At 47.7% G+C, this 23,743-nt stretch overlaps 1 protein-coding gene across 1 annotated transcript; it reads left to right on the forward strand.

Moving 5' to 3' along the window:
* The first annotated feature begins 633 nt into the window (after positions 1 to 633).
* LOC127213811 (testis-specific serine kinase substrate-like) lies at positions 634 to 23,158 on the forward strand. Its single transcript, XM_051174258.1, is given in 12 exon segments — positions 634 to 767; positions 769 to 830; positions 1,126 to 1,348; positions 17,356 to 17,451; positions 17,630 to 17,713; positions 18,450 to 18,533; positions 19,126 to 19,412; positions 19,831 to 20,016; positions 20,411 to 20,584; positions 21,374 to 21,509; positions 22,489 to 22,661; positions 22,970 to 23,158. Coding segments are annotated over 11 exon segments (1,569 nt in total). The 5' UTR covers positions 634 to 659; the 3' UTR covers positions 22,618 to 22,661; positions 22,970 to 23,158.
* The last annotated feature ends 585 nt before the right edge of the window (positions 23,159 to 23,743 follow it).

Below are 23,743 nucleotides of genomic sequence, written 5' to 3' on the forward strand. Positions count from 1 at the left end.
CTGTTCTTCTAGACAGGGTTTCTCTCTGTAACAGCCCTGGGTGTTTTGGAACTCTCTTTGTAGACCAGGCTGGCCTCAAGCTCACAGAGATCTGCCTGCCTCTGCCTCACGAGTGCTGGGATCAAAGCGTGGGCCACCACCGCCTGGCTTGGCTTCTTCTTTAACAGGTAAAACACACACAGTGATATAGGCTGTGACTTCCCTGGACTGTCCCCATGGCACTTCCCAAGCTGACATCGTTGTGTTTGGGTGTTTCTCTTCCCAACTCAGCATCCCAGGCCGCCAAAAAAAAACACCGAGTGCCCCCCCCCAAGGATTAGAAAGATCCTGTAATGTCTCTCGGGTCTCAGGCAGCAGGGAGGGAGGGAAGGAAGCTACAGAGATGACCTGAGACCGGGTCCCAGAGCCCGCTGCAGGGTAGGGCCCAGCCACTGTGTGCCCTGGATTGAGAAGACGGAGCTGTAGAACCAGAACCAAGGCCGGGATGGTCCACTGAGGGCTGCAGGGGACACTGAGCCAGCAGCTGTTCTCCCTCACGCCCCTCCCCGTGACCCAGTGGTTATGCCCTTTGTGACCCAGGCCAGGAGCTGAGGGCCCCTGAGAGCCAGGGGGCGGGCAGAGTAGATGGTGAGTCTCCCCCTGGGAGCGGCCCCCGCGCCATGGCAAGCGTGGTGGTGAAGACAATCTGGCAGTCCAAAGAGATCCATGAGGCGGGAGACCCACCTGAGGGGGTCGAGAGCCGCGCCCAGCTGGTCCCCGAGGCTCCGGGGGGGGGTGACCAGCCCTATCAAGGGGATCACGAAGAAAAAGAAGGCCGTGTCCTTCCATGGGTGGGTTTCCTGCACCCCGCTGGTCACAGGCCCCGTGCCTGTCACACACGACACTGCCAGCAGCAAAGCATGGGTGCTGGAGGGAAAGGAGGGCAATGCGGAGGGCATTACAGCCGAGGGGAGGGAGGCAGGGGGCTGCAGGGGGCATCGGGAGGGGGAGGGGTGGGAACGCGAGGCAGTGGATGGAGGCCGAGCAGGGTGAGGACGGTGAAGAAACAGGGTGAGGGGCAGCGTTGAGGATATAAGGCCCGCCCCTCCGGCACCCCACCCCCATCATCTCCTGGGTCACCTGCAGGGTGGAGCCCCGGATGTCTCACCAGCCGATGCACTGGTGCCTGAACCTCAAGCGGTCCTCGGCCTGCACCAACGTGTCCTTGCTCAACCTGGCTGCTATGGAGCCCGACTCCTCGGGCACAGACTCCACCACTGAGGACAGTGGTCCGCTGGCACTGCCAGGGCCACCTGCCTCCCCTACAACACCCTGGGCTCCAGAGGACCCTGACATCACAGAACTCCTGGTGAGCAGCCGATGTGGGGAGGGCCTGGATCTGTCAATGGAGGTGGGCAGATCCAAGGAGGGGGCTGATCCAGATTGGGATGAGAAGTTCTAGTCACTGGGACCAGAAGACAACATCAGAAAAAGTGTCCTGGAGTGGGGGTAGGGTATAGCTCAGTAGTAGAGCACTTGACTAGCACGTGCAAGGCCCTGGGGTTCATCCTAAACAACAAAGAATAAACTGGGCCACACCCCAGTCCCTCACAGGGAGGACTCTAGGCAGAGCTGTGTCAAGGAGCCACATAGGAGAACCTGTACTTTTTGAGACAGGCTCTCACTCCTTAGTCCAATCCCACCTTGAACCTGCAGCCCTCCTGCCTTCCAAGTAGTTGTGATGAGAGGCCTGAGGCACACACACATAGCTTTGAGTATATATTCTCCGGAAAGCCTAAGATGTCAGGAGTAGGGGACAGAGCCACATGCCAAGCTGTCACCCTCAGCAGCTTGAGGCATTAATATTGTGATACTGACTTTTGAGACAGAATCTCACTGTATCCCTGACTAGCCTGGAACTCTCTATGTAGACCAAGTTGTCCTGGAACTCACAGACCGTCAGGAGCGGTCTTTGCGGGGCTGCAATCGGAGCCAGCCTAGCGGCTCCGAGTCCATACCTGAGTGGGGGAGTGTGGATGAGGGAAAGGCTACCTATAGACGATAAAGAAAAGTCAGAGAGACAGAATAAAGGTCAGGACGACAGATCAGGCAATACTGAATGCCACGAGTTTATTTTTCTCCAATCTTATATGCCTTAACCAAAAAGGGGACACAGTATCATGTATATGGGACAAACAGACTTTTCTTCCTCCCTTATTCTAAGGGTTCAGTAACCACACCTTTGCTCCAAACTTCTTGTTCCCTAGCCTTGAGGTCAGGAGTAGCCACACCTCAGATTCAGATCTGTTCTTATTTAGACTAAGACAGCTGAAACACCCATCTGTAGCCACACCTTTGACCTTTAGGTCTTGTGACTTGCTGACAGCTTTGAAGTTTCTGTCCTTCTGCCAAGATGGAGCGCAGCCATCTTTATGGGCGCCCACAACAGACATCCTTCTTCCCCCGCCACTTGTGAGAATTAAAGACATGCAACCCCACACCCAGACCGAGGCGTTGTCTTAATCTCCCAGGGAACCCAGACGAGACCTCCCTCCAATGGGATGGCCCCACCCCAGTGCATAACTGGCTCTCATGCAGAGCCTGGAGCTCAATGCCTCCCACCAGAACTATTAACACGGCCCCCAATCTCTGACTTCCAAACGCTCGGGCTGTGGGGATTAAGGCTTTAAGGACCAAGGCTGTGTGAGCACCCATGGGCCTCAAGCCCTTTGCAGCAGCAGCTTCCTCTTCTGTAGTTCATTCCATGCTTGATATTTGCTATCATTGTGTATAGCTTTGTATCAAGCCTAAATCTTCTTCTTTAGACTCTGCACTGGCAGGTGGTACTCGGGTTTCATTGATGTTAATGATCTGCATGGCTAAAGCATGTGTATAATTTAAAAACTGATCACTCCTGGACCCCGGGAGAAAAGTAACTCCAAATGATGTATTAGTTTTAGCAGGTATAACACAGATATGTGTGAAAGAGAGAACAAGAAGTCATGAACCTCTCACAATAAATCCAATCGTTCCTATAGGAGGCTAGTTTATAGATTTAGTTTTTAAAATGCCAATTTGTACAAGATAATCGAGTGTGTTTTGGTTGGTGAGGGCTTCAGCCACCTTGCTTGCAGCATTTACAGATTGGGAGAGGGCTATCCTTGAAACTGTTGCTGCTGTGGCGGAGGCGGCAATGGCGGCCGGGATCCGGAAATCCCCTTTCCTCTCTGCTGCACAAGTTGGTCATCTGTAGAGGTCTCCAGCATAGGTATCACCTGGGATGCGTGGCCCAGGACAGCTGTTACTTCATATGTCCAGCAGCTAAAACCAGCCGGCAGACCAATTGAGAATTGAGACTTCCTCCAAAATTAGTAGCATTAGTTACAATGAAAAAGAAGGGAGCCAGAAAACAGGTGCCTGAAATGAAGGCGAAATTCTTATCCTTTGGACCAAAGTGTAATTTTATAGCTGCTTTCCACAAACTATAGTTAGTGGTCAGGAAAAAGGGGCCACACAGGGCTACTCAGACCCACAGGCATCAGAATGGGTGGATCCTTGATGAAGGCCCATGGGACCTTCTCGATGGCTGCTACAATCACGGTCCCTCCCCATATGTCAAACCAGATGCTCAGGCATACAAGGAGGGTTATCTGCATCTTGTGGAAAGACACAAACCGACCCTCGGGCCCACACTAGAACTGGGTTAGTGTTACGAGCAGTTTTCCCTTCAGCCTGGTCCCATGGCTGCATCAGCCCCAAATAACACACAGAGACACTGTATTAGACATAAAGCTGTTGGCCTGTTACTAGCATTTCTTATTGGCTAGCTCTGTCTTAAATATTAACCCATTTCGATTAATCTAAGTGTTTCCATGTTGTGTTGGCTTACCGTAAAGGGACCTATTACTCCTCTTGGTCCTACATTTGGACCCTCCTACTACATCTCCCAGAATCCTCCTTGTCTCCTAGTCCTGCCTGTCTTGCTTTCCTATTGACCAACAGAGCTTTATTCATTAACCAATACGAGAAACATATTTACAGAATGACATCTCCCATCAGTCGGCCCCCACCATTTTCCAATAGTGACATTCTTCCACATAACTGAGCCATAGTCAGATGACCAAGGGTGCCAATACCTGTTGGCCGCAGATTGAGCAGCACCAACAATAGTTAAAAAGTTTTAAATATAGCCCCATTGCCAGTCCTCTACTGCAGTCCCAGGACCACTCTGAGTTCCTTGACCCCCATTGCAGGGCCTCTGCTAAAGAGGCCTCAGCTGGAGGGTGCCAGGTCCCAGCTAGGTCTGCCTACAGGCACAAAGAACATCCTGAGTCCCAGCCTTCGGGATCTTTCATCCCCATCGCCAGTCTTCTGCTGGAGCCTGATCGCTGACCCCATCACCGGGACCCTGCCTGTGGAGAGACCTCCTAGAGAGCTTGGACCACCCAGAGCTACAGACATCGAACCTCTGACCTACCCAAGCCCACCGGGGAAGGACCATACAGAGTGGGAGAGACCCCACCAACACCTACTGGAAGAAGCTATGGGAAGATGGCAATACAAGAAAACACCTAACAAAAGAAAGACAAGCATGACACCACCAGAATCTAGAGGAAGCAGAAGAGAACGACTTAAAAATTACCGTCATAAAAATGATAGAGGCCCTCAAAGAAAAAAATCCCTTAAAGAAATGAAAGAAAAAACAAAAAATTGTAAGAAGTGAACAAATTTCTTAAGGAAAGTAAAGAAAGTACAGAAAGCCAAGAGAAAACAATTAAGCAGGTGAAGGAAACGGTTCAAGACTTGAAAACTGAAATAGAGAAAATAAAGACAACACAAACCGAAAGAATGCTGGAAATAGAAAAACTGGGCAAAAAATCGGCAACTACAGACACAAGCATAACCAACAGAATTCAAGAGATGGAAGAGAGAATTTCAGGCGCAGAAGATAAACTAGAAGAAATAGATTCATCAACCAAAGAAAAACATAAATCCAACAAATCCTTAACACAAAACATTCAGGAAATGTGGGACACTGTGAAAAGGCCAAACCTAAGAATAATAGGCATAGAGGAAGGTGAGGAAGCCCAGCTCAAAGCTGCCGAAAACATATTCAACAAAATCATCGAGGAAAACTTTCCCAATCTGAAGAAGGACATGCCCATGAAGGTACAAGAAGCATACTGAAACCCAAATAGACTGGACCAAAGAAAAAAGACCCCTTGACACATAATAATCAAAACACCTAGCATACAGAATAAAGAAAGAATATTAAGAGCAGCGAAGGAAAAAAGCCAGGTAACATATAAAGGCAGACCTATCAAAATCACACCTGACTTCTCCATGGAAACTCTCAAGGCCAGAAGGTCCTGAATAGATGTTCTACAAGTACTAAGAGTCCATGGATGCCAGCCCAGGCTACTATACCCAGCAAAACTCTCAATCACTACAGATGAAGACAACAAGATATTTAATGACAAAACCCAATATGATTTTCCCAATATGTATCTACAAATCCAGCCCTACAGAAAGATTTGGAAGGAAAACTCCAACCCAAGAAAGTTAACTACGCCCACAAAGACAAAGGCAACAGATAATCTCATTACACCAGAAACCAAGGGTAAAGCAGGACAAATATATTCATAATACCACTGCCAACAACAAATCTAAAACAAGCAATAACAATCAATGGTCCTTACTCATCCTCAACATTAATGGTCTTAACTCACCTATAAAAAGACACAGGCTAACAGAATGGATACGAAGACATAATCCATCCTCCTGCTGCATAGAAGAAACACATCTAAGCTTCAAAGATAGACATTACCTCAGTGTAAAGGGTTGGGAAAAGATCTTCCAATCAAATGGGCCCAAGAAGCAAGCAGGTGTGGCTATCCTAATATCTAACAAGTTAGACTTCAAACCAAAATTAATCTAAAGAGATGAAGACAGTCATTTTGTATTCATCGCAGGAGAAATCCATCAACACAAAGTCTCAGTTCTGAACATCTATGCCCCAAATACAAAGGCACCCACATTCATAAAAGAAATGCTACTAAAACTCAAACCTCACATAAAACCTCACACACTTATATGGGAGACTTCAACACACCACTCTCACCACTGGACAGGACCACCAATCAGAAACTCAACAAAGAAAAGAACTAACAGGAGTTATGTATCAACTGGGTGTAACAGACATCTATAGAAAATTCCATCCAAACACAAAAGAATATACCTTCTTCTCTGCTCCACATGGAACCTTCTCTAAAATCGACCACATACTAGGTGGCATAACAAACCTCAACAGATACAAGAGAATAGGAATAGTCCCCTGTATCTTATCAGACCACCATGCTTTAAAATTGGAATTAAACAATAACACAAATAGTAGAAAACCTGCAAACTCATGGAAACTGAACAATGTGCAATTGCACCACACCTGGGTCAAAGAAGAAATAAAGAAAGAAATTAAGGACTTTCTAATATTCAACGAGAATGAGGACACAAAATACCCAAACTTATGAGACACCTTGAAAGCAGTGCTATGAGGGAAGTTCACTAAGTGCCCATATGAAGAAAACAGAGGATAATTACATTAGAGAATTAACAGCACAACTGAAAGCCTTAGAACAAAAAGAAGCAAACTCACCCCGGAGGAGTAGACACCAGGAAATAATCAATTTGAGGGCTGAAATCAACAAAATAGAAACCAGGAAAACAGTACAAAAAAATCAATGCAACAAAGATTTGGTTTTTTGAGAAAATCAACAAGATAGGCAAATCTTTATCCAAACTAATGAAAAAGCAGAGAGAGAACATGCAAATTAACAAAATCAGAAATGAAAAAGGGAACATAACAATGGACACAGAGGAAATCCAGACAATTTTCAGGTCATACTTTGAAAACCTGTATTCGACAAAAATTGAAAATTCAAAGGAAACAGACAAATTTCTGGAAACTACCACTTAACCAAATTAAATCAAGAACAGACAAACAACTTAAATAGACCTAAACCCCACAATGAAATAGAAGCAGTCATCGAAAACCTTCCAACCGAAAAAAAAAGCCCAGGGCCAGGTGGCTTCAGTGCAGAATTCTACCAGAAATTCAAGGAAGAACTATACCAATACTCCTCAAATTGTTCCACAAAATAGAAACAGAAGTTTCATTGCCAAACTCTTTCTATAAGGCCACAATAACCTTGGTACCCAAGCCTCACAAAGACACAACTAAGAAAGAAAACTACAGACCAATATCTCTGATGAACATTGATGCAAAAATACTCAATAAAATACTGGCAAACCGAATCCAAGAATACATCAGAGAAATCATCCACCATGACCAAGTAGGCTTCATCCCTAGATTGCAGGGGTGGTTTAACATATGAAAATCTATCAACGTGATCCACCATATAAACAAACTGAAAAGAAAAATCATCTCGATAGATGCTCAAAAAACCTTCAACAAAATTCAGCACCCTTTCATGATAAAGGTCTTGGAGAGATCAGGGATAACAGGAACATATCTAAACATAATAAGAGCAATATACAGCAAACCAACAGCCAACATCAAACTGAACGGAGAGAAACTCAAGGCGATTCTTCTAAAATCAGGAACAAGACAAGGCTGCCCTCTCCATATCTCTTCAATATTGTACTTGAAGTTCTAGCTAAAGCTATAAGACAACAAAAGGAGATCAAGGGGATCCAAATTGGAAAGGAAGAAGTCAAACTGTCTCTATTTGCAGATGATATGATAGTTTACAAAAGCGACCCAATAAACTCTACCAGGGAACTCCCACAGCTGATAAACACCCACAGCAAACTAGCAGGATACAAGATAAACTCAAAAAAGTCAGTAGCCCTACTATATTCAGTTGACAAAGAGGATGAGAAAGAAATCAGAGAAACATCACCCTTTACAATAGCCAAAAACAACAGAAAGTATCTTGGGGTAACGCTTACCAAACAAGTGGAAGACCTATATAATAAGAACGTGTGGCTCTAAAGAAAGAAATTAAAGAAGATACCAGAAAACAGAAAGATCTTCCATGTTCTTGGATAGGTAGGATAAATACAGTAAAAATGGCAATTTTGCCAAAAGCAATCTACAGATTCAATGCAATCCCCATTAAAATCCCACCATAATTTTTCACTGACCTTGAAAGGATAATAATCAACTTTATATGGAAAAACAAAAGACCCAGGATAGCCAAAACAACCCTATACAATAAAGGAACTTCAGGAGGCATCACCATCCCTGACTTTAAGCTCTACTACAGAGATATAGTTCTGAAATCAGCCTGGTATTGGCACAAAAATAGACAGGTAGACCAATGGAATCGAATTGAAAATCCTGATATTAACCCACACACCTATGAACATCTAAAACATCTAAAAGAATACAATGGGGCAAGGAAAGCATCTTCAACAAATGGTGCTGGCACAATTGGATGATGGTGTGTAGAAGACTGCAGATAGACCCATGTCTGTCGCCATGCACAAAACTCAAGTCCAAATGATCAAAGACCTCAACATCAATCCAGCCACATTGATCCTCTTAGAAGAGACAGTGAGAGGTACCCTTGAACAAATTGGTATAGGAGACCGCTTCCTGAACATAACTCCAGGAACACAGACACTGAGTTCAACAATTAATAAATGGGACCTCCTCAAACTTAGAAGGTTCTGTAAGGCCAAGGACAGAGTGGACAAGACCAAACAGACTGGGAAAAGATTTTCACCAATCCTACATCTGACAAAGGACTGATCTCCAAAATATACAAAGAACTCAAGAAACTAGTCAACAAAACACCAAATAACCCTATTAAAAAATGGGGTACAGAACTGAAAGAATTCTCAACAGAGGAAATCAAAAAGTCTGAAAGACACTTAAGAAAGTGCTCAACATCCTTAGCTATCAGGGAAATGAATATCAAAACAACTTTGAGATACCATCTTACTCCTGCCAGAATGGCTAAAATTAGAATCACCAATGACAACTCATGCTGAAGAGGATGTGGAGAAAGGGGAACACTCCTCCACTGCTGGTGGGAGTGCAAACTCATACAGCCATTTTGGAGATCAGTATGGCAGTTCCTCAGGAAAATGGGAATTAGTTTACCACAGGACCCAGCAATTCCCCTCTTAGGCATATACCCAAATGATGATCCACATCCATGCAACAAAGGCATGTGTTCATAGCAGCGTTATTTGTAATAGCAAGAACCTGGAAGAACCTAGATGCCCCTCAACTGAAGAATGGTTAATGAAGATGTGGCACATCTACACAATGGAATACTACTCTGCAGAAAAAAATAATGGAATCTTGAAATTCGCAGGCAAGTGGATGGCACTTGAAGAAACCATCCTGAATGAGGTAACCCAGTCACAAAAAGAGGAACATAGTATGAATTCACTCATATATGGATTTTAGACCTAGAGCAAAGGATCACCATCCTATAATTCATACCACCAGAGGAACTAGTATACAAGGTGTATTCTAAGAGATTCATATAAAGTCCCTCACAGAACTGGGAAGGGACAAGTCCTCAGAGCACATGGGAAGTGGGGGGGGGGGCAGTGAATGGAGAGAGAAGTAGGAGAAAATGGGGAGGAGAGGAAAACGTGCGACTAGGAAGATTGAGTCCAGATAGGAATAGAAGACAGGAGAGAGAGAGAGAGAGAGAACATAAAAGAGGGAGCCATTATTGGTTTGAAGAGAAAACTGAACCTAAAGAAAGGTCTAGAGACCTACAAGACTGCCGCCAACTAACAATTTGAGCAACTGTGGAAAGCTACCATAAATGCCCTTCCCTGATAGTGAGATCAACACTAACTTATCCACCATCATGGAGCCCTCATCTAGTACCTGTTGGAAACAGAAGCAAACACCCATAATTAAACACTGAGTCGAACTAGAATCCAGATGCAGATGGAGAGGACAAGACCAAGTTGCAGAAACACATACAGACAGCTTACCTGAACAAGGAGGAGCTAACGGGCCCCCAGACTGATAGCTGGGAAGCCAGCATGGGACTGACTCAAGGCCCCCTGAACATGGGTCTCAGCTAGAAAGACTGAGCAGTCTAAGGGACCTGGTGCACTAAAGGACCTTGCGGACACATCCCCCATGGAGGGATACTGCCTTAACCTAGAGACAGGAGAGAAGTCCTAGTCCCTACTTCAAATGACTTGACAGATCTACATGGCCCCATCTGGACAGATCCACATGCCCTACATAGGAATTGGGGTGAGGGGATGGGAGGGGAGGGTGGTCAAGGTGCATGTGAGGGGGCAGAGAGGGTAAAAGGGAGGGATGGAGGGAAGGAGAGGGAACTGGGATCGACATGTAAAATAAAAAATAAATAATTATTAAAGAAAAAAAAGGTTAGAACCTACAAACAGACTCTGTAATCACACAACAGCCCATGTCAATTCTTACCACCTTTGGAATCTGTAGTGTGGGTATGTTGCATGTGTGTGGTTTCACACAACCATCTCAGAAGTCAAAATATCTAAAAAACAAAAATTTAAATATAAAGGACAAGAGAAAGGATTATGAGGAGACCCTGTAAATTCCCCGTTTTGTTTTATGAAGATAGGCTTTAATTGTGCAATGTGCTCGCTCTACCATGGCCTGACCTTGAAAGATGCCTGTCTTATGTGAGATAAAAAAAAAAAAAATTTGCAAAAGGAGTTAAAACCCTGACTAGTATAAGCAGGGGCATAACTAGATTGAATGCAATTTATATCTCCTAATAATTTTTGGGAAATCATTAAAGGTATCAGTCTTTCCAGCCTTAAAGTAATATTTTGAAAACAGATACCAAAATGTCAATTGATGACCTAGGTATTGATAGGGAAATTCTTGTTGCACATTTTCTGGGGCTATTCTTCAGCCAGCTAGTTGAAGATTATGTTGCAATTCCCCCAAAACCTCATTCACTTCCTTAGAATCCGGGCCGGCTAAAAGAATATCATCCATATAATGTATAATATATAGGGATTGAAATTTCTCTCTAATGAGGGCAATGGCCAAAAATACATAAATTTGACAAATAGTGCCATTCCTTGAGGCGATACCACCCACTGATATCTCTTATAGGGCTCTTTAAAGTTAATAGAAGGAATGCTAACTGAAAATCGCTCACTATCCTAAGGATGCAAGGGAATGGTAAAAAAAAAAACCAATCTTTTAGGTCTATAACTAATAAATGATAGCCTTGAAGAATACCTACAGGGGGAAGGTAAGCCAGGGTGTGTGGTTCCCATAATTTGCACACAATCATTAACAGCTCAGAGATCTTGTAGGAGTCTCCATTTTCCAGATTTTTTCTTTATAAAAAAAGTTGGGGGTATTCCCTGGGGAAGTGTCCTGCCTCTAATTATTCCTGTACAAGTTGATGGGCAGCCTGTAACTTCTCAGTAGATAAGGGCCAGTGCTCCACCCAGACTGGGTTATCAGCTTTCCAGATGATAGGAAAGGGTAACAGGCCACGGGGCAGTCAACGACGAACCGGGGACACCGAGAAGGGAAAGGGGGATGAGGGGGACGAAGAATGGACGGCAAGACAGTGTTCTGATCAGGCAGACACATTTTATTTCCTTGGGGGAGGCTTATATAGGACCGTGGGCAGGATGTGAGCAGGGTTTGCACGGAGCCAGGGCATGGACACCGGCATATAGGCAGGGTGAGAAGGTCAGTAGAAGGAATGCCCTAAGTTGTTTGGCTAACCTGTGACTGGCTGTAAATTGCAGCAGGAGAGATAGCCCTGAGCTGGTTAGCTTTTTTTTTTTGTTTGGTTTTGTTTTTGTTTTTTGTTTTTTTTTTTTTTTTTGGTTTTTTTTTTTTTTTTGGTTTTTTTTTTTTTTGTTTGTTTTTTTTGTGTTTTTTTTTTGTTTGTTTGTTTGTTTTTGTTTTTTTAAGGCAGGGTTTCTCTGTGGTTTTCGAGGCTGTCTAGTAGACCAGGCTGGTCTCAAACTCACAGAGATCCACCTGCCTTTGCCTCCCGAGTGCTGGGTGGTTAGCTACTCTTTATCTGGCTGTTAAACTGCTGCAGGAGAGATAGCCCTGAGCTATTCCTTAACTGGCTGTGAAACCGCAATGTTCTGCTGAACATTGTTTATTTCTTCAATAATTTTCTATCTCAAAGAACTGAGGTTGTGAGCATGGTGATGGTCCCCAACATGCAGCAATAGCCCCTAAGGAAAAATTTCCAACTCAGAGAGATCTCTGGCTCTTTTGATAATTAAATTTTTGGATGCAACAGACTGAGGGGCACCTTGGAGGAACTTACCCAGTCTTCTTCCTTGTACATAACTTTGGTCAGCCAGCATATTTTTAACAGGCTCAGTAGTAAGGACCACTCCCATGGCCTGAAGCACATCTCTTCTTCAAAGATTATCAAGGATATGACTTAACACAAACAGTTGAAAAAGGCCTGTATGTCCTTCATCATCTGACTAAGAAGCTGAGTGTTACATTCTGGAGCCACAGCAATACCCACTCCTCTGCTAAAGGCTATGGAATCATACAGATTCCTTTGGCACTTGGGCCATGCTGGCTTTGGCCATTTCCCACCAACCCGCTCTAGAAGCCAGCTGTGGGAGGCGCAGATTGCCAACCCTTCCAAGTAAGACAGTGACCTTCTAATTTCTAATTTTTGAAGCTTAATTTCTTTAGGATATAACATCTGTCCCAAATACTGAAAAGGAGGCTGTTTTTACTAATCCGACCTGTAAAGCTTTCATTAGCATCTACATAGACACCTTTCTAGGTGGGGCCTAACAGGGCTGCAATTCCCTGAGCCTTTTTCTCAAATCTTATATTAAGAGAATTTCTGTATCCTGTCCTCATATCCCTGTGGGCGCAGACTCCTACTAAAGGGAAATTGTTGCTCAGGAGCACATCTTTAATTAGAAGCCAAAGGGAAAAGGTGGGAATAGGGAAATTATCGGACCTCTCTTCTTTATAAGCCTTTTGGAGATCAATCGGGGGTGTTGAAACCTCCAGAGTGCATAAACCAGGGACTGTTTCTCTAATATGGCAATGAATTCTTTAGCTGTCTTGTTTTAATCACACTGCCCTGTGTTTTCAACTGGGCCACTAATTACCCACGGAAAATTTCCTTAGAGTTACTGGCACCCATCCTTCAATACACCCTCATTCACTTACTTTGCCTGCCGGCCTCTCTTAGGTGTCCTTTCTTCCTGATCTCGGTGGGACGTCCACTTGTAGCTCCAACTCTACAATCTGTTCCACGAATGGGGCAAAGGGCTAGAGATTGAAATAAGAGACAAGACAGCAGGTCATTCGCTCAACGGCAGTGTTAGAATTCCAAATGCCTTGTTTATTGAGGGGATGAAATGGACTTAAATACTGACTGACAGCACAGTGGAAAATAACAGGATTTTCAGGCTTAGCTCCTCCCCACCAGGTGTGTGTTAGCAAAACAGGAAGAGCACCAATGACAACTCCGGAGGGGGGGCGGGGTCAGGAAGAGCACCAATGACAACTGGGGGGCGGGGTCAGGAAGAGCACCAATGACAACTCCGGGGGGGCGGGGTCAGGAAGAGCACCAATGACAACTCCGGAGGGGTGGGGGCGGGGTCAGGAAGAGCACCAATGACAACGGGGGGCGGGGTCAGGAAGAGCACCAATGACAACGGGGGGCGGGGTCAGGAAGAGCACCAATGACAATGGGGGGGCGGGGTCAGGAAGAGCACCAATGACAACTCCGGGGGCGGGGGGCGGTGTCAGGAAGAGCACCAATGACAACGGGGGGCGGGGTCAGGAAGAGCACCAATGACAACGGGGGGCGGGGTCAGGAACAGTACCAACAGCAGCCCTGGGGCAAGGAGTTCTGGCCAACAGCTTGATGCTTGCTCAAGGCGCCTCGGGGGTCCATGCAGGGCCCTATAAGTTCTTTCCCTAAATAAACTCCACCTTAATCATACTGGTCTAGTGAATCCTGATCTGCACTTAGCACCTCTCTGAGCTGGTGGGGTGGGAGGGGTTAAGGGTGCCCAGTCCTTGAGCTGCAGGGGGTGGGGAGACCCAGAGAGATAGAGGGACAGAGATAGTGGAGACAGAGACCAGACTGAGAGAGACAGGCAGGCAGGCAGGCACAGGTGTGCAATACCACACCTACTTTGTGCAAGTCTGGGATGGAACCCAGGCCCTGTGTATGCAAGGTGAGCATTGCAACTGAGCGACAACCCTCAAACCCACTGTGTAGCAGAGGGCGGCCTGGAACTCCTGATTCTCCTGTCTCCACCTCCATGCTGGCATTGGTCATTCGTTGTATCCATCTAGACCCTAATTAGCCTGTAGCTGTGGAGCAGGTCACATGGCCAGCCCTTCTGTCATAGCAGTCTACCCTTCGTCCCCTTTCATGGGAAGGGAAACTGAGGCAGGCTGCGATGGACTCGTGCCCTTGCCTCACCTGCTGACAGTGTGCTGTCAAAACTGGACAAGCAGGACACAAAGAAAGTGACTGCTGAACTTTGCCAAGACAAGGTGGGACAGTCCTTCAAAATTCCTGCTTCACAGGAAGGTCTGTCAGACATTCTGGGCCTGTGGGCCAAAGATGGCTGCCCCAACACTGCAGGGAAACTTGGGTGACTGTCCAGGCAGCCAGATGTGTCTGTCGTGCCCGTAGTTTAGGAAGCTGTTTCCTCTGCACTTCCTGTTTAGTTTTGACAGCACACTGTCAGCAGTAAAGGAAGGGCAGTTTCTTGCCCAAATGGCTGCTTTGCCACAGTGAAAGCAAACTCCATATGGAGGGTCTTCAATGCCCATCACCCCTTATGAAGTAAATTGGTGCTGCCAGGAGTAGACATGTTTCATTCTCATGAAAACCTAATGTTATTATTATAATGTCATATTCTGTAGGTGTTTGAAGTGTTTGAAGACCATGTATCTATTTAAAATATATGTGTTTAGTCTTGAAAACATATGTAACACGACTACAATTTTGATAGTCACATACGACTAAATACTTGACTGCATTTCTTTATTAACCTTAATAACCTTCAAGCACTAAAACTTTACATTTTAAATGAGCTGCAAGGTACAATACCTTATCAAGAGTAAAAACATATAAACAATATAACAAAACAACCTTAAATTTGTATCAATACATAAAAATGTATACCAAGTAAAACATTTAACACTAGTGGTTGCTTATTTCCATTTTTTTATTTTATGATTTCATTTTACATTCCCCCCACAGTTCGCCCTCCCCCTCTACCTCCCCCTCCTCCCTCTCTCCCCTCTTTTCCCCCTCCTCCCACGCCCTCCTCCTACTTCCTCCATCCTCCTCCTACTGTAGTTTTTTATTTTGAAATTAGATTCAATAATCTGCCCTTTTTATCTTATATTCCCCATTTTTCTTTGAAGAATGAGATGCATGAATATAATCTTTCTTCAGCTTTTTTCCTGACCATTGCCAATATTAACTTGTAACCAACACCCTCCAAACTATGACAAACATCCATAGCCCAGCAAATCACCAAAAACCATCCAACCCACCTCTTGGGAAAGTGGGCTCCGTGTTCTCTAGACTGCTTCCTGTTGTCTGGGGTGACGGCATCTCTAGGAAACACTAAGAAAACTGAGATAATGGTCAATTCCTGGGAGAGCTAACTGTATCATTTGTTGTTCATTCTCTGTGTGATAGGAAAGTGCAGGGCTTATCTGAAGTCCTGGCAGCAGTAGTGTATGAGGCTGGATCCTCTCAGCTGGATGCAGAATTTTGAGGAAGCATTTTGATAGCATGGATCATCTGGTCTACCCCAGATTTTTTATGGTCTCCACCAGTCAAATCTAATCCCGATTAACTTTGAAGGAATCCTTGGCTTTCATTTCCAATAGAAACAAATGCACAACCTCTCCCCCAATGCAACTCATTTTTAGACTTCCATTCTGGAGCCAAGACATCTCTAAAGTATTTAGGCTGTTTTAACTCAGCAATCCTTCAATAATACAATGTCTCCCAGCAGCTGCCATTTGCTCATCAGCATTCAAAAAATTCAGTCAACAAAGCACCATACAGGATCCAGATGCCCTGTGCATTTCGCAAACTTATGTGGCTTATTCTTTCTATATGACTTTATTCTCTTATTATTTTACTATTATTTTTCAACTATTTTTTGACAATCTATACCCATTTTTTTCTTCAGCATCTAAGCACAATTTTTGTGCATGCGGTACGTTTTTAGAGGTTTTCTGTGTCTGGACCTGGCTTTACTAAACAACTGCAGCGTTTTCTTATGGCACAAGAGTAATCTTAAACTGCTGTGTAAGCCACAGCCCATGGTGCTGGCACACAGTGCTGGTGCATGGTGCTGGTGCATGGTGCTAGTGCATGGTGCTGGCACATGGTGCTGGTGCATTGTGCTGGCTCATGGTACGGGCATCAGGCAGTCCCTGCGCCTCTGTGTGCCAAGCACTGGTCCTCCTGAGAAACTGTAGAACTAGGAAGCCACATGTGGCTCCTTGCCCATAACTTTACTTACCTTTCTCAGCCTCTGATATTCAAAACTCCAGGTTGGATACCATATGTATCAAGTCTTTCTCTAACACACCCAGTCCCTAAATAGTTACATGAAGACTTGTTAGGAATTTGAAAGCTCAGCCTTAGCTTAGTTTGTTTCTAACTAGCTCTTATAACCTGAATTAACCTATTTCTATTCATCTACAAGCTGCCACATAACCATGGCTTTTACCTCTCCTCCCGAATATCCTGCTTCCTCTGTGTCTGGCTGGCGTCTCCACCTTCCTTCATCTCAGAGCTCTCTGCCCGGAAGTCCTGCCTATACCTCCTGCTTAGCTATTGGCCATTTAGCTTTTTAATTAAACCAAGCACAGTGGCATATCTTTTCACGGTTTAATCAAATATCTCACAACAGTACACATTAGATCAAGAGATGTAGGGGCCATCAGCTGTTCCTTGAGACTATGGTGGTCTGATGGGATGAAGATGCAGCCACTGTCCTTAGTGCTGTATTTATCTGACAGCTCGACTATGACGGGAAGATGACTCACCAGGACATTGCCCCCTGTGGGTGCCTCAAATCGAGATGTGCTCACCCCAAATCCACTCTGACCTGTAGCTATACCCCATCCCCCCAGCTTGGGGATTTTAGGCATTTGCTTCAAAGTTTCAAACTGTCTTTCCTACTTACTTTCCCCAGAACATCATGAAGAACACTAGTGGACCTTTGGCTTTACTAAACAAGGAAACTAAATCCAAGGATGCCACCTTTTGTCCAAAGCCACATGCCTTCAGAGCAAAGCCAAGCTGAAAACCAGCCTGAAGCTCTGGTGTTCTCGGTGTTGACCTATACATGTCCTTCACTCTTTTCCAGAGTGGGGTCAACAGTGGGTTGGTGCGTGCCAAAGACTCCATCACCAGCTTGAAGGAAAAGACTACGAGGGTTAATCAGCACGTTCAGACCCTGCAGGTATGACACTCGAGGCCCCTGTGCCCCTCGGGTGGCCTCTTCCTCCAGAGCTAAGGTCCCGCCTCGGAGCCTTCTTCCACCATAGCGCATGCCCAGCCCCCAGGAGGATAAGACCCTGCTCCCCCTGGTAAGCTTTCCCACTGCCTCTGTGTAACTCCGCCTCCCTCCCATGATCAAGAGCGAGTGCTCTGTGCTGAGTGAGAACCTGGAAAGAAGGCGGCAGGAGGCAGAAGAGTTGGAGGGGTACTGCAGTCAGTTGAAGGTGAGCCCCTGTGGGAGGAAGCTGTGGAGAGAAAGTGATTAGAAGGGCAAGGAGCATGAGGGCTGGGGATGGGGCTCAGTTGGGAGAGTGCTTGCCTAGCGTGCAGAGAAACAGGGAAAAGAGTAGGAAAGACAGCTTAGGTGGGCGGGGTCTGTCTTTTAAAGGGTCCTTTGTACCTGCATGCAGAATAGTAGACGCGGAACCCTGCCCGGGAGCATTCTACCAGGAGACAGGCTGGCCAGCATAACGCCTGAATCCTCACAAAGTATCACTCTCTTCTGGCTTCCATGGGCACAGCGTGCATGTCATGCACATACGTGCACGCTTATGAAACACCTTTACACATAATATTTTCTTTATCTTTTTGGGTTTTGAAGACAGGGTTTCTCTATGTAGCTCTGGCTGTCCTGGAACTCACTCTGTAGACCAGGCTGACCTCCAACTCAGAGATTCACCTGCCTCTGCCTCCTGAGTGCTGGGATTAAAGGCGTGCACCGCCATTGCCCAGCTCATAAGAAATATTTTTTTTTAATCTTTTAAATGTAAAACAAAAGGAGCACAGGCGTAGTGGGATGGCCAAAAGGACAGGACAGGACAGGTTTGGCTAGGAAAAGAAGCCTGGCTGGGAAGCAGGTGCATCTTACCTGGGGCTGGCGCTATGCAAATAAGGAGGCTGCTGGTTGGGGGCAGAACCGGAATGGGAAGGCAGGGCCTCCGCCCTGATGTTCTGACCCAGGAGAACTGCCGCAAGGTGGCGCGCTCGGTGGAAGATGCTGAAATCAAAACCAGTGTCCTGAAGCAGAACTCTGCCTTGCTGGAGGTACGAGAGTGTGGTGTGGAGGGGTCCCGAGCTAGTGGGAAGTTTGGGTGGAGCCTAGGGATGGGTGTTGGAGCAACTGGGGAGAGCAGGGTCAAGTGTGTAGAGCTTGCACAGCCTCCAGGAGCTGAGGAGGGTCGGATCTGACTGTGGAGCTTGGAGGTCGGGCTGAAGGGACCCATGGGAGGAGCGAAGAGGGAGGGACCAGAGTGGAGCCTGAGGAATCTGAGTTTGGGAGCATGGAGCCCGAAGACCCTGCGTGCCGGGTGGGAGAGGGTCTAGTGTCAATACGTGCCAGCTTACTTTCCAACTAAACACTGAGAAAGCGTGTCGTGGTCCCTGAGATTCAGGGGCTGGTTTTTGACAGGCAGAGCAAGAGAGGAGGGGGTAGGCGGATTGCAGCCTTAGAAACAGCTAGCGGTTTCAGAGAAAATGGTATCTCCTTTCCTAATGACAGCCATGAGGCCAGTTAGACTGCAAGCATCCTTCCCAGTTTCCTCTTCCCACACCACTTTGCAGTCCCGGGATCCCTGGGGTGCAGATGGCTGAGGGTGACACGGCTGGACGCCCTGACTCATTGCCCTCCCCTGCCCAGGAGAAGCTAAGATACCTCCAGCAGCAACTGCAGGATGAGACGCCGCGGAGGCAGGAGGCCGAGCTGCAGGAGCTGGAGCAAAAGCTGGAGGCCGGCCTCTCCCGGCACGGCCTGAGCCCTGTCGTTCCCAATCAGGGCTGCTCCGGCCCACCCGGCAGCCCCGAGGAGTCCCCGCGGCCGCGAGGCCTGGCCTCCAGTGGCTGGGGCATGTCACTCCGGGCAGCGGAGGGGCCCTCGCTGACAGAGCAGGAGTTGCAGAAGGTCTCCACCAGCCTGGAGGAGCTGAGGTGGGCGGGGACCGGAGGAGGTGGGTGGACCAGCTCGCAGGTGGAACAAAGGGCGGGGCCTCCGCGGAGGGTGGAGGCTTTGTGGGCGGGGTTGGGTGAGGGTGGGAGGGTTAGTGTTTCCGAGGGGCGGCCTTAGGTGAGGGACGATTGGAAGACCTTGAGGGGCGGGACTTGGAGACTGAGGTGGGCGGGCCTTAGAGGAGCTAAGGGAGTGTGTGCCACAGCAGAACCTAGAAGAGGATTTGGGTGGTGGCATCAGTGATACAGGACTAATCCAGCACACAAGTTCCAAAACAGCCAGAGAAACCCTGTCTAAAAAAAAAAGAAGAAAACAATTTGGTGATGTATTTGGGGTAAGATCATTGGTGGCATGCATGGTCAAATCCTTATCCATCCTTTTCCGCTTCCCATTCCTCAGGAGGGAGGTGTCCTCCCTGGCAGCCCGGCGGCATCAGGAGGAGGGGACACTGCAGGAGGCCCTGAGGTTGCTGGGTGGCCGGCTGGATGGCTTCCTGGGCCAGTGGGAGTGGGCACAGCGGGAACAGGCACAGTCTGCACGGGGCTTGCAAGAGCTGCGAGGACGGGCAGATGAGCTGTGTACTATGTAAGGGCTCAGCTGGTGCTGGAGGGGACACGGAGTCCGTGGGAAATTGGAGCCAACCCGAGGGTAGATCCTTGAGGAGAAAGGCCTGAACTATCTGCTGGGGCAAATGACCCATACCAAGAGGTGTGGCCCAGTGTAGAGCCCCTGCCTAGAATCCCCCAGCTGTGGATTAAGGGTGTGGCTTTGGGGTAGAATCCCTGCTTGTGATCCACCAGTAAGGAGTGGGGGCGTGGTCCGGCATTAGGACATTTGCCCTGCAGAAGCTCGGGCTCCTATCCCTGGTGGATATGGAGAGCCCATCAGCGCAGAGTACAGCATTGAAAGGCAGACTCTCCGGCTCCGGGCTGATAGTGGATGTTGCAAGCTACCCATATCGCTTGCTCTCCCATCTCAGGGTGGAGAGGTCAGCAGTGTCTGTGGCTTCACTGAAGAGTGAACTGGAGGCCCTGGGCCCAGTGAAACCGATTCTGGAGGAGCTGGGACGGCAACTTCAGAACACTCGAAGGGGTGGTGACCGCATCTCGAACTTGGATCGGTCTGTCCAGGGCTCCTGTGCCCGCTGTGCCAGGTACGGAGAGAGGTAAAGTCTGCATTGTGGGTCACACATGGGATTGCACATTGTCATTGTGAGAGATGTGCGTTTGTGGATTGCAGAGTGAGAGCTATGTTGCATGTGGGAACAACTTTTCTACCCTTCCCACATAGAAAAATTGGCAATTGGCTACTTAGCCAGGCATTGGTGGCACATGCCTTTAATCCCAGCACTTGGAAGAAGCAGGTGGATCTCTGTGAGTTGGAGGCCAGCCTGGTCTACAGAGCTAGTTCCAAGACAGGCTCAAAAGCCACACAGGAAACCCTGTCTCAAAAAAAAAAAAAAAAAATTGGGTACTTGTAGAAAGCAAAGACTGAGTGCATTGACATTTGAGACATGGTGCATTGTGGGAAGTTTGGCATGTCAGGAGAGTGGGTTCTGGGTAATCTGTAGCATAACATTAGGGGCATGGAGAGAGAGCTCAGGAAATATCTGTCTTGCAAACAGTCGGGAGGATCCCTGCACCATCCAGTCTAGTTGAATCTAAGAGCTGTAGGTTCAGAGTCTCTGTCTTCAAAAGTAAGGTAGAGAGGCAGGCATTGGTGGCACACGCCTTTAGTTCCAGCACTCAAGAGGCAGAGGCAGGGGGATCTCTGTGAATACAAGGCCAGCCTGGTCTACAGAGTGAGTCCCACCACAGCCAGGACTATGTCAAAAGACCGTGACTCAACAAGCAAGCAAGCAAACAATAATAAATAAATAAAAAGAAATGACCAGATGGAGCGTAACCCAGGACTCATCCATCTGGTGACTGTCCCTTCGCAGCCAGGGGCAGCAGTTGTCCACGGAGTCCCTGCAGCAGCTGCTGGAACGTGCGCTGACCCCGCTGGTGGATGAGGTGAAGCAAAAAGGCCTGGCTCCTGCCTGCCCCAGCTGCCAGAGGCTACACAAGAAGATTCTGGTACCAGGGACCATGGGTTGCCCTGACCCGAGTTACTTTTGTGTTTGGCAGGGTGTGGGTAGTCCCTGCTCAAGAGTCCTGCTGGCTGTGGCAGGAACAGGAAGCCTGTATGGGAGCAGCAGGTCTTGCCTCTCTGCAGGCAGGAGGACAAAGAGTTTGGTGGCTGCTGAGTTACAACCCAGTCACTCTGCTCCCTAGGGTCTGGCTCAAAGTGTATTAATGTGCCGGGGCTGGCTTTTTCTGGGACATATGGGGCTGTAGCTCATGGACATGGGCCCGATTTTCTGTAGTCCTTCAGGGAGGTCAGTGGACTCAGAGGGAGCCTGGATGTCACACTGAAGGACCCATTTATCCAAGTCACAGCTCTATAGCTGTTAGAACTTGAGGGACATAGAGGCACTGTGTGATGTTGGTCTATGGGATGATGGGATATACATTATAGTGAGCAACTGTAGGAACACATGGGAAGTCATGGCCTGGTGCATTGTGGGATACAGAGCTTAGTGCATGATGGGATGGATACTAGCCTAAGGGATGATGGGATATGAATTGTAGTGAGCTGCAGCCCCAGTACACAGAAAGACACAGGGCATGGTGAATTGTGGGATACAGAACACTATAATGCTAGGGAACATCACAAATACAGGGCCTTGGAATGAAGAGATGTAGAAGGGCGCCATGCAATTCTGGGATCCACGCAATACAGGCAATTCATAGGCAATAGGAGCACAGAACTTCCGATGTCACTCAGCTTGCTGGGACACTGGCCAGTGCATTGGGGACACTCACAGGCCTCCTGCGAGGTGCAGTTGGGGAGGCCAGTGAATTGTGGGATTCCTGGGGGAATCCCCAAACTCAAGGCCTGATAGGTTACTTTGGGTGGTATGTGGGCTCCATGCAACCCTGCCCCTTGCCTTCTCTGACCCAGCCTGCCCTTACTCCTAGCCCAGTCCAGCAAGCCCTACAGTCCTCTCCCCAGGAGCTGGAGCGCCAGGCCTTGGCCAAACAGGTCAGGGCAGAGGCCCTGAGCTCCACCCTTCGGCTGGCCCAAGACGAAGCCGTTCGGGTCAAGAACCTACTGCTGACGGACAAGATGAGCCCGGAGTGAGGGCAGGTCAAGAACCTACTGCTGACGGACAAGATGAAGCAGGAGTGAGGATGGAGGCAGAGGGCATGGGAGGAGGGTGAGGTCTCCAGATGGGGCCTGGCTTCTCCTCTTGCCCCTCAACAACCCCGCCTCCCCAGGGCTGACCCCAGCTGACTGTCGCCTCCCCAGGGCTGACCCCCAGCTGACTGTCACCTCCCCAGGGCTGACCCCAGCTGACTGTCACCTCCCCAGGGCTGACCCCCAGCTGACTGTCACCTCCCCAGGGCTGACCCCCAGCTGACTGTCGCCTCCCCAGGGCTGACCCCCAGCTGACTGTCGCCTCCCCAGGGCTGACCCCCAGCTGTCATTGCAGGGAGAAGGTGGCCACTTTGGACTTTAAGCATGTGAGGATGTGCACCCTCCACGACCAGCTCAGCCACCTGCCTCTTGAGGGGTCCATGAGGGCTATGGGGGGAGGAAGCACTGCAGGGGCTCTTTAACGTGGGAGCCCAGGCTCTGAACAATAACAATAAATGGCCTCTCACACTGGCATGAATTCTGACTCTGAGTTGGCATCAACAATGTAGTGTGGATGATAAGAGAAGGGGATTTCCGTGGGATCTGGGATAGCCAGGGTACACAGTGACACCCTCTCTCAAAAAAAAAAAAAAAAAAAAAAACCTGGGAAGGGATACAGCTCAAATTGGGGAGCCCTTGTTGAGCTCTTGTAGATCTGGATCCATATGGACCACCCAGGATGCAGGTGCACACCTGTCAACACCAGACTAGCCTACAGAGAAAATCCAAGCCATCCTGTGTTACAGAGCTGGAGAGAGGGCTCAGTGGTTAAGAGCTCTTAAGTGCTCTTGCAAAGAACCTGAGTTTATTTGCAAGGGCCCATATGGTAGCACAGGTAAAAAGATCTATCATAACTGTTGGCCTTTTATTCCCAAATCTCCTGAGTTTATTTGCAAGGGCCCATATGGTAGCTCATCAGTTCCACAGGATCTGCCGCCCTCTTCTGGCCTCTGCTGGCACTGCATTTATACAGTGCGTGTAACTCACCACACTGTTCCAGATAGAATTAAAAATTTAAAGAGAGAGGTCGGGTCCATGCCTTTAATCCCAGCACAGCCAAAACTATGCA

This window comes from Phodopus roborovskii, unplaced genomic scaffold (assembly GCF_943737965.1).
Source record: "Phodopus roborovskii unplaced genomic scaffold, PHOROB, whole genome shotgun sequence".
In the NCBI taxonomy this organism is placed as follows: domain Eukaryota; kingdom Metazoa; phylum Chordata; class Mammalia; order Rodentia; family Cricetidae; genus Phodopus; species Phodopus roborovskii.